Here is a 10,467-nt window from a genome sequence, read left to right as displayed (position 1 = left end):
TTTAAGAATGATTTCTCTGGATTGTGTTTCTAGGTGCCAGGGTTCAGCAGATATAAATGTCCTTTCTGCATTAGGGTGTATTAAAATAATCTTTATACAGCACCAAATTCCGTAGCGCTTTACAAATTAAATTTTTTTTTAAAGATTAAAGTGAAATCAAACCTTAAAAAAAGCGCATTACCCCTTTTCCTTTCATCTGTGTACACGGGGCGCAGTACAATCTTCTCTCATACATGGAATACCCCCAGGATCCTCTCACCTCTTGTGTAGTATATAGTTCTTACATCACATGGTCAGAGGCATCTCCGCCTGTGCTGCCCCCTGCTGGCTCAGTGTGTAACCTCTACATCTCCCACAATGCACAGCGGCTGCACGTTGATAAATGATGAATCTCAGACAATTGGGTGGATACATTTACAGGTTTATTATAAAACAGGGAATGGCGATATTCCTGACCCTCCCCCCAACCACACAAGTCGTCAGCCGCTGTCAGGGAAGAGTTTTATTGGGCAGGCTGCACACAACGTTCAGGGCCACAAAAAAAAAATTAATTTAGGGGTAAATGACATTAGGAGGGCAGTGGAGCGGTGACTAGAGGTGATGGTGGGCGGGTCAGATATTATACGTGAAAGGGTTAAAAGAAATCCACGTCTTCCGGTGCGTCCAGGTCTCTGTACTCGATAATAGAGCGAGGGTCTCCTCTCATCATCCTGTGGAGGGGGGTAGGGGTTGTCAGCATAGGGTCAGTGCAGGGGAAGAGGAATAGATGGGCGACTACTACTCACCGATTGCGGGGCTTGCCCGGGTACATGCCCCCCTGGCCCCGGAACGCATCATATCCTCGCCCAGCGCCATAAGGATTGGGGGGGAACTGCGGTGCACCTAGAGGATGGAGACCATCAGCAAGACTGATACAACAGAAAGCCTCACAGACACCCAAACGCAGAACCAAACCTACCTCCATAACCCAGGACCGGGGGGCGGGGCTGACCATACGGCAGGAGAGCCTGGGGGCCCTGGTGAGGGTACAACAGCCCGGGGGCCAAGCCTGGAAAAGAAAGCCACCCAGTCAGACAGGAGGAGGAGCCATGAGCCAGCCCCTCCCATTGCACGGTGATAGAAGGAGCTATGGGTGTGCCCAAACCTCTGCAGGAATATACAGGAGGGGGGCCATGAGCCAGCCCCTCCCATTGCACGGTGATAGGAGGCGCTATGGGTGTGCCCATCCCTCTGCAGGGAGATACAGGAGGAGCCAAGAGCCAGCCCCTCCCATTGCAGGGTGATAGGAGTTATGGGTGTGCCCATCCCTCTGCAGGAATATACAGGAGGGGCCAAGAGCCAGCCCCTCCTCCTGCATGGTAATTGGAGGAGCTATTGGTGTGCCCATCCCTCTGCAGGAATATACAGGAGGAGGGGCCAAGAGCCAGCCCCTCCTCCTGCATGGTAATTGGAGGAGCTATTGGTGTGCCCATCCCTCTGTAGGGAGATACAGGAGGAGGAGCTATGAGCCAGCCCCTCCTCCTGCAGGGCGATACAGACCAGGGGCTATAAGAGGCGTGGACTTACCTTGTCCGGCCACAGGTGCCTGAATGGGCTTCACCTCGGGCAGTGCGGGGCGCTTACTGTCCATCAGGAAGTTATTGAAGAACGACACCTCCTTCTTGACCTCTTCGATCTTCTCGGCGTGTTTATTGAAGATGTGTTTCCGCACAAACTCCGGACCCTGAAGGTGAGAGGATGGGGGTGAGAGGGGTGGCCAGAGGTAAGTGCCCAGGCTGGGACCACCCCACACACAGTCCTTTTGTACCTTGAACTTCTTGCCGCTCAGCGGGCACAGCCACTTCTCCTTGCCCAGCTCCTGGGTGTTGGCGGTGACAAACTTCTCCACTTCCTGTTCCGGATCCTTCTTCCCAACCTTCAGCGCTTCCTCCTCGGAGAGCGTCTCCCGGACGGCAAAGAGCGGCGCCAGCTTCTCCTCAAACGTCTTCTGCCAGTCCGCCACTGAGGGGAGAGGGCAGAGTAAGGGCACGGCCAGGGGCACCAGAGACCTCTAGGAGGCGCTGCTGAGGACCTCACCTTCTCTGTGGGACACCCGGTTGGGTGGTACCGGCCCACGCACGTGCATGATCCCGCAGCGGGTCGGCATCTCGTCCTCGCTCGGGTAGTCGCAGTTGATGTAATAGTCGACAGAGTGAACGATGCGCAGATACAGGAGGAGCTTGTCCAGAACCTGCAGAGCAAAACGGACCCAATGAGACCGCACCCTGTACCCGACACCGAGCTGTAACCAGGGTGCACGATCGGCTAGTAATGCCTGATCCAACGGAGGCTCGAGTATACAACATCCACAGAACACGACCAATACCAGATCTAGGAGGATCCGGACCAGGACCACAGGTGGAGAATCCCTTGTGCCACTCAGTGCCCCCCACCAGTGCAGCCATATAGGGGGCCACTTACCTTCACCAGCTTCTCATCTCTCTCCACGCTGATCTCCGTGGGGTTCCCTTCTTTGGGGGGTTCTGTTCCAGCCGTCCTCCCGGCCCCCCACAGCAGATCCTCCTCTTCGGCGCTGACCTCATCGATGAGATAATCTGTGATATTCTTCAGGATGGGATTCTGAGCCGCGACCTCCTGCGGAGACAAGTCCTGTGAGTGGGGGGAACACGCTGGAGCAGCGGCGGCAGCGCTCCCGGGGGGACACGGGACCCTCACCTCTCCGTCCTGCGCCTCCCTCCACAGCTGCCCCCTCTCGTCCAGGGCGTGGATGAGCCGGGCCGCCAGCTTGATGTCGTTACGCAGGATGGGCCGGTGCTGTGTGATGCCGCTCACGTGCCGGATCCTCCAGGACAGCTCACGGTTCACCACCGGACTCAGCTCACACTCCCGGAGCTACAAATCACAGGAGAGGAATGAGGAAAAGCCGCACAGAACCCGTAATAAGGAGGACGTGGAGCCGGGAGCCTCACCCGAATATTCTGCAGGTTCCAGCAAATCTCCTTAATGTTAACCCCTCGCTCAAATGTCACATAACCCTTCCGCAGGAACCTGCAAGAGACAAGAAATCAGAAATATGGAGAGACCCCGAGCACCCGCACCCCAAGCCCAGGGGCAGCGAGCCAGACTTACCTTCTTTCAGGCTGGGGATCAGACAGCGCCACCCGCAGGAAACCAGGATATCTCTTACAGAGCTGAAAGGATGGGACAGACATTACAGGGGAAAGTCATGTATGTACAGTGACTGCAGAATAGTGAGTGCAGCTCTGGGGTACATCCTCACCGCTGTGATCTCGGCCTTGGAGATATTGGGGGCGACGTTGCGTATGAAGAGGGAGCAGGTCTTGTGCAGGGGTCGCGGCTTCACCACTTCCTCCTTGGGCTTCTCTTTGGGTTTTTCCTCTTCCTCCTCTTCTTTCTTGGGAGACTCTTCTGTCAGAGGACATAGACGTTACGATTGGCTGATAGGCCCCTCCGCATCACATGACCCAAGCTCCGCCCCGGGACTCACCTTGGCCGTTTTGCCCTGGATTCTCAGGTTTTGGGCTTCCGGGCTCGGAGACGGATCCAGACTCGGAGTCGCTGCCGTCGTCGCTGTCTCCGCTCCTCTTCCTTTTTCGTTTACTTGACTGGAGGAGAGAAAGGAAATATGAAACCCGGGAGCCGGGGGACGTGGGGGGCTGCAGGGCATGTGGAGACCCCTCACCTTCCTGCTCTCCCGCTCCGGCTCCTCCTTCTCCACCTTCCGCTCTTCTTCCTCCTCTGGTTTGGGAGGTTTCTCCTCCTCTTCCGGCTCCTTCTCTGGATCAGTCTGGAGAGGAGCACATGCATCACTTAGCGGAGCCCCACAGACCCCCCCATCCAGCAGTATACCGTCCCCCCACTCACCTTCACCACCGCTTCCTTCTCCTCCGGGGGCTTACTCTGCCCCTCGGGGGTCTTGGCCTCCTCCTTCTTGGCGGCTTCCTTCTTGGCGGCCTCACGTTTGGCCTGTTCCTCCTCCTCGTCCAGTATCTTCAGGTCGATCTCCGTCCCTCCTTCCATCTTTATGACGGCTGCAGAAGGTTCACACAAGGTCCGGTCACCTCACAGGGGCCCCATACCAGGGAACCGGGGCGGAGGTGCCCGGGCCATGCCCATGGGGGTCACTTACCTGCGTCCAGGATCTTAATGATGGCCGGCGCCTTCTCCATGTCCAGCTGGATCTCGTTTAACCATCCGCTCTCCATGAGGTAGAGGAAGGCGTTGAGCCGGTTGCGCAGCGCAGCCTGTGACTCCTGCCGGTGCCGACCCACTTCATCCGGGTGATACTTCGATCGGAACCTGAAGAGAGACCGCGACGACAAATGGCGGGAGAGAGAGATGGCGATGGGGAGAGAAGAGGAGACGTGAGACTCAGGAGGGGTCAGTCACAAAGTGCAGCTTTAACCCCTCACCTGCCAGCTGCCCCATGACTACGCCTCCAACTCCACCCACCTGTAGCAGGGGGCAGCACAGCATACATGTGTACCCCCCACTCACTATTCACCTACCACCTCCACAGAACCAAACCCAGGAAGAACTCATCTTACTCCAGTCACATCCAGAGCTGCACCCACAGATCTGCTGGAGCACAAAGCACCGCCCCCCCCCCCCTTCTAGGCGGCAGCTCTATGTGTGACTACTGTACTATTACCTTGTACTCTAGTTACGTCATGCAGTATTGTGGGTGCAGCTTTGATGGTGACTGGAGCACAGTACAGAAGCTCCTCCCACATCATAAGCCCCTCCCCACAAACAATACAGATATGATTGGATAACAGACAGTCCCCAGGCTCCACCCCCAGCGTTACCTGATCCGCACCGGGCAGAAGTTTCGGAATAAATTATTTACACTTTTCATGAAAATCCTGGAGATTTGTGATTATTTTAACCCCGCGCGGCCCTGGCTGACTAACCCTAAGACATTCAGAAGCTAAAGAAAACAAAAAAGCCTGACTGACTACAACCGGAAAAAGCGCGACCGGCGCCAGGAGGAGGGCGGCTGCACCTTCAGCGTCTTCAGAGAAGGAGAGAAGCGAGAAAACACCGAACATCAAATCACACATCATCATGTCATAACACAGCGGAGGAGCAGGGGGCAATGCGAGAGAGAAGGAGGAGGAGGAGGAGGAAGCAGGGGGCAATGCGAGAGAGAAGGAGGAGGAGGGGGCAATGCGAGAGAGAAGGAGGAGGAAGGAGGAAGCAGGGCGCAATGCGAGAGAGAAGGAGGAGGAAGGAGGAAGCAGGGCGCAATGCGAGAGAGAAGGAGGAGGAAGGAGGAAGCAGGGCGCAATGCGAGAGAGAAGGAGGAGGAAGGAGGAAGCAGGGCGCAATGCGAGAGAGAAGGAGGAGGAAGGAGGAAGCAGGGCGCAATGCGAGAGAGAAGGAGGAGGAAGGAGGAAGCAGGGCGCAATGCGAGAGAGAAGGAGGAGGAAGGAGGAAGCAGGGCGCAATGCGAGAGAGAAGGAGGAGGAAGGAGGAAGCAGGGCGCAATGCGAGAGAGAAGGAGGAGGAAGGAGGAAGCAGGGCGCAATGCGAGAGAGAAGGAGGAGGAAGGAGGAAGCAGGGGGCAATGCGAGAGAGAAGGAGGAGGAGGAAGCAGGGGGCAATGCGAGAGAGAAGGAGGAGGGAGGAAGCAGGGGGCAATGCGAGAGAGAAGGAGGAGGAGGAAGCAGGGGGCAATGCGAGAGAGAAGGAGGAGGAGGAAGCAGGGAGCAATGCGAGAGAGAAGGAGGAGGGAGGAAGCAGGGGGCAATGCGAGAGAGAAGGAGGAGGAGGAAGCAGGGAGCAGGGGGCAATGCGAGAGAGAAGGAGGAGGAGGAAGCAGGGGGCAATGCGAGAGAGAAGGAGGAGGGAGGAAGCAGGGGGCAATGCGAGAGAGAAGGAGGAGGAGGAAGCAGGGGGCAATGCGAGAGAGAAGGAGGAGGAGGAAGCAGGGAGCAATGCGAGAGAGAAGGAGGAGGGAGGAAGCAGGGGGCAATGCGAGAGAGAAGGAGGAGGGAGGAAGCAGGGGGCAATGCGAGAGAGAAGGAGGAGGGAGGAAGCAGGGGGCAATGCGAGAGAGAAGGAGGAAGCAGGGGGCAATGCGAGAGAGAAGGAGGAAGCAGGGGGCAATGCGAGAGAGAAGGAGGAGGAGGAGGGAGCAGGGGGCAATGCAAGAGAGAAGGAGGAGGAGGAAGCAGGGAGCAGGGGGCAATGCAAGAGAGGATGAGGAAGCAGGGGGCGCTGGCAGGAGGAAGCAGAGAGAAAGGAGGGATGAGAGTGTGGGGTCGGGATGGTAGGAGGCCGGGGATGATGATGGAGAAGGGTTGGGACACAAGGGAAGGGGGAGGATAATGCAGAGGCACACATGGACAGCAGGGGGAGCCACTGGAGAGCGGTGACAGGACACAGGGGTCACTTACCACTCCTCATCCTTATGTGCCAGGAAGAAGTCCTGCATCTGCTGACGCCTGAACTCCATCTTGTACTCATTGTAGCGGCGCACGGCCTCCGTCTCATCCACCGAGTCCTCCAGGGAAAGCAGGAACTCCTTGAACGTCTTCATGATGGGGGTTGGAGTCCCCAGGTCCACGTCCGCCAGGTTACCCAGCCTAGGGGAGACACAGAGATGTGATATGGGGCAGTGACCCGTCTGTACCCCACACATGGGCGGAGCCTCTGCTCGTACCTGGCCTGGATGGGGAGTCCATGATGCTGCATGACGTGCATGTCCGGGTGAGCCCAGGGCTGCGGGGGACCATAAGACGGGGCGCCGGACGAGCCCGAGTACTGCATGTCATAGCCGCTGTGATACGGGTCTGAGCTGTGATCATCCCTGAGAGAGAATGAAGTCATACATGAGGAGTCACCCTGCAGGGGGAGGGGCAGGATCCTGGCTCCTCCTTCTTACCAGTCTCTCCTCATGCGTTTCTGCGGCGGGCTCATCTCATGTCGCGGCGGGGAGAACCTCTCTCTGCGGCTGCGGTCGTAGTCCCTGTACTCTCCGCGGCTCCTCCTCTCTCGCCCCCGGTCCCATTCCCTAATGAAGCAGAGCAGAGGCCACATGAGGCCTGATGGTGGCGCTGTGCTATGGGAGCAGTGTGGGGCAGGAGACCCCTGGCTGCCCCCCCCCCCCCCCCGGGGGTCCGGAACTCACCTGTCACTCCAGTCGTCTCTGCGCCGCTCTTCTCTCTCCCGGGAGCGGTCATAGTCACTTCTCTCCCTCCGGAACTTGTCCCTCCGCCTGCGGTCATACTCATCATCACTGTCCCCCATGATCTGAGACATCGGGAAAGAAACGGCAAATCATACAGGACGCAAAGACGGCCAAGCCTCGGCTCCCCCCATTCATATTACATGGCATCTTCTATATCCCGCTGCTCTCCCCCCTGTACATGTCATTACATGGTATCTCCTATACCCCCTGCACTCCCCCCTGTACATGTTATTACATGGTATCTTCTATACCCGCTGCTCTCCCCCCTGTACTTATTACATGGTATCTTCTATATCCGCTGCTCTCCCCCCTGTACATGTCATTACATGGTATCTCCTATACCCCCTGCACTCCCCCCTGTACATGTTATTACATGGTATCTTCTATAGCCGCTGCACTCCCCCCTGTACATGTTATTACATGGTATCTTCTATACCCGCTGCTCTCCCCCTGTACATGTTATTACATGGTATCTTCTATAGCCGCTGCACTCCCCCCTGTACATGTTATTACATGGTATCTTCTATAGCCGCTGCACTCCCCCCTGTACATGTTACTACATGGTATCTTCTATATCCCGCTGCTCTCCCCCCTGTACATGTTACTACATGGTATCTTCTATATCCCGCTGCTCTCCCCCTGTACATGTTATTACATGGTATCTTCTATAGCCGCTGCTCTCCCCCCTGTACATGTTACTACATGGTATCTTCTATAGCCGCTGCTCTCCCCCCTGTACATGTTACTACATGGTATCTTCTATAGCCGCTGCACTCCCCCCTGTACATGTTACTACATGGTATCTTCTATATCCCGCTGCTCTCCCCCCTGTACATGTTACTACATGGTATCTTCTATATCCCGCTGCTCTCCCCCTGTACATGTTATTACATGGTATCTTCTATAGCCGCTGCACTCCCCCCTGTACATGTTACTACATGGTATCTTCTATATCCCGCTGCTCTCCCCCTGTACATGTTATTACATGGTATCTTCTATAGCCGCTGCTCTCCCCCTGTACATGTTATTACATGGTATCTTCTATAGCCGCTGCACTCCCCCCTGTACATGTTATTACATGGTATCTTCTATAGCCGCTGCTCTCCCCCTGTACATGTTATTACATGGTATCTTCTATACCCGCTGCTCTCCCCCTGTACATGTTATTACATGGTATCTTCTATACCCGGTGCACTCCCCCCTGTACATGTTACTACATGGTATCTTCTATAGCCGCTGCTCTCCCCCCTGTACATGTTATTACATGGTATCTTCTATAGCCGCTGCTCTCCCCCCTGTACATGTTATTACATGGTATCTTCTATAGCCGCTGCTCTCCCCCCTGTACATGTTATTACATGGTATCTTCTATAGCCGCTGCTCTCCCCCCTGTACATGTTATTACATGGTATCTTCTATAGCCGCTGCTCTCCCCCTGGACATGTTATTACATGGTATCTTCTATAGCCGCTGCTCTCCCCCTGTACATGTTATTACATGGTATCTTCTATAGCCGCTGCTCTCCCCCCTGTACATGTTATTACATGGTATCTTCTATAGCCGCTGCTCTCCCCCTGGACATGTTATTACATGGTATCTTCTATAGCCGCTGCACTCCCCCCTGTACATGTTATTACATGGTATCTTCTATAGCCGCTGCTCTCCCCCCTGTACATGTTATTACATGGTATCTTCTATAGCCGCTGCTCTCCCCCCTGTACATGTTATTACATGGTATCTTCTATAGCCGCTGCTCTCCCCCTGGACATGTTATTACATGGTATCTTCTATAGCCGCTGCACTCCCCCCCCTGTACATGTTATTACATGGTATCTTCTATAGCCGCTGCACTCCCCCCCCTGTACATGTTATTACATGGTATCTTCTATAGCCGCTGCTCTCCCCCCTGTACATGTTATTACATGGTATCTTCTATAGCCACTGCTCTCCCCCCTGTACATGTTATTACATGGTATCTTCTATAGCCGCTGCTCTCCCCCCTGTACATGTTATTACATGGTATCTTCTATAGCCGCTGCTCTCCCCCCTGTACATGTTATTACATGGTATCTTCTATAGCCGCTGCTCTCCCCCTGGACATGTTATTACATGGTATCTTCTATAGCCGCTGCACTCCCCCCCCTGTACATGTTATTACATGGTATCTTCTATAGCCGCTGCTCTCCCCCTGGACATGTTATTACATGGTATCTTCTATAGCCGCTGCTCTCCCCCTGGACATGTTATTACATGGTATCTTCTATATCCGCTGCTCTCCCCCCTGTACATGTTATTACATGGTATCTTCTATAGCCGCTGCTCTCCCCCTGGACATGTTATTACATGGTATCTTCTATAGCCGCTGCTCCCCCCTGTACATGTTATCTCTCCAAGTACCCGCGGTTCCCCCTTCCACTAGTCACACGGGGTCTCCAGAGCCCCTGCTCGCACGGATAACACCTTCTTACCGTTCGACTTGCTCCGACCGTGACTTTCGCAAAAGAAACAAAGATGGAGGCGGGAAGGTGAAATTTACGTCAGTTGCTGTCCTTACCGGAAGTACGTCACAGTGGGAGGAGCAACGGCAAAAGGCGGGAAGCAGAGGTATGGTCGCCATTTTATTTTAGGGCAAAACCACACTGGTTAAGAAAGTGTGACGTGTCGGATACAGGTCCCGGGGCCGGAGCAGCGGGAGCCCCGGGTATAAGATACGAGGAGGGTGTGCTGCCCCGGGAACGTAGGACGGGCTGAGAGTACTGGAGTAACGTGTGCCCTCAAGAAAGATGGCGGAGGAGGCGTCACCTGAGGAGAGGCGGAACAGGATATAGGACATAGGTGCGGGCCCTGAGGAGCATCAGTATATAATACACAATTACATTCATATATATATATATAGCAGGAGACTCACACCCGCTCTATAGCGTATATCCCCCATCAGTCATGCCGTATACACGATATATACACACACCCCCCATGTACACCCCCCATGTACACCCCCCATGTACACCCCCCATGTACACGATATATACACACCCCCCATGTACACGATATATACACACCCCCCATGTACACGATATATACACACACCCCATGTACACTATATATACACACACCCCATGTACACTATATATACACACACCCCATGTACACTATATATACACACACCCCATGTACACTATATATACACACACCCCATGTACACTATATATACACACACCCCATGTACACACCCCATGCACACCCCCCATGTA

The 10,467-nt window shown here is 54.8% G+C and overlaps 2 protein-coding genes across 2 annotated transcripts in view; one reads left to right on the top strand and one right to left on the bottom strand.

The window, feature by feature from the left end:
• Positions 1-405: 405 nt before the first annotated feature.
• On the bottom strand, positions 406-9,817 carry SRRT (serrate, RNA effector molecule). The gene is made up of 20 exons (XM_072150035.1): positions 9,685-9,817; positions 7,157-7,278; positions 6,911-7,039; positions 6,689-6,835; positions 6,423-6,611; positions 4,151-4,320; positions 3,886-4,052; positions 3,704-3,808; positions 3,509-3,626; positions 3,281-3,429; positions 3,130-3,191; positions 2,970-3,048; positions 2,716-2,892; positions 2,461-2,634; positions 2,077-2,230; positions 1,808-2,001; positions 1,567-1,723; positions 959-1,048; positions 786-882; positions 406-710 (listed from the first exon to the last, which is right to left on the bottom strand). The coding sequence occupies exons 2-20, from the start codon at positions 7,273-7,275 to the stop codon at positions 635-637; spliced, it is 2,553 nt and encodes an 850-aa protein (XP_072006136.1). The 5' UTR covers positions 7,276-7,278; positions 9,685-9,817; the 3' UTR covers positions 406-634.
• Positions 9,634-10,467, top strand: part of NYAP1 (neuronal tyrosine phosphorylated phosphoinositide-3-kinase adaptor 1) — a 139,893-nt gene continuing 139,059 nt past the window's right edge. The window contains exon 1 of the mRNA XM_072150042.1: positions 9,634-9,820. The gene's annotated coding sequence lies outside the window, so the exon portion shown is untranslated. The remainder of the gene's footprint in view (positions 9,821-10,467) is intronic.

The sequence above is a fragment of the Engystomops pustulosus genome, chromosome 4 (genome assembly GCF_040894005.1).
Source record: "Engystomops pustulosus chromosome 4, aEngPut4.maternal, whole genome shotgun sequence".
NCBI lineage: Eukaryota > Metazoa > Chordata > Amphibia > Anura > Leptodactylidae > Engystomops > Engystomops pustulosus.
This window is presented reverse-complemented; position numbering and strand designations above follow the sequence as displayed.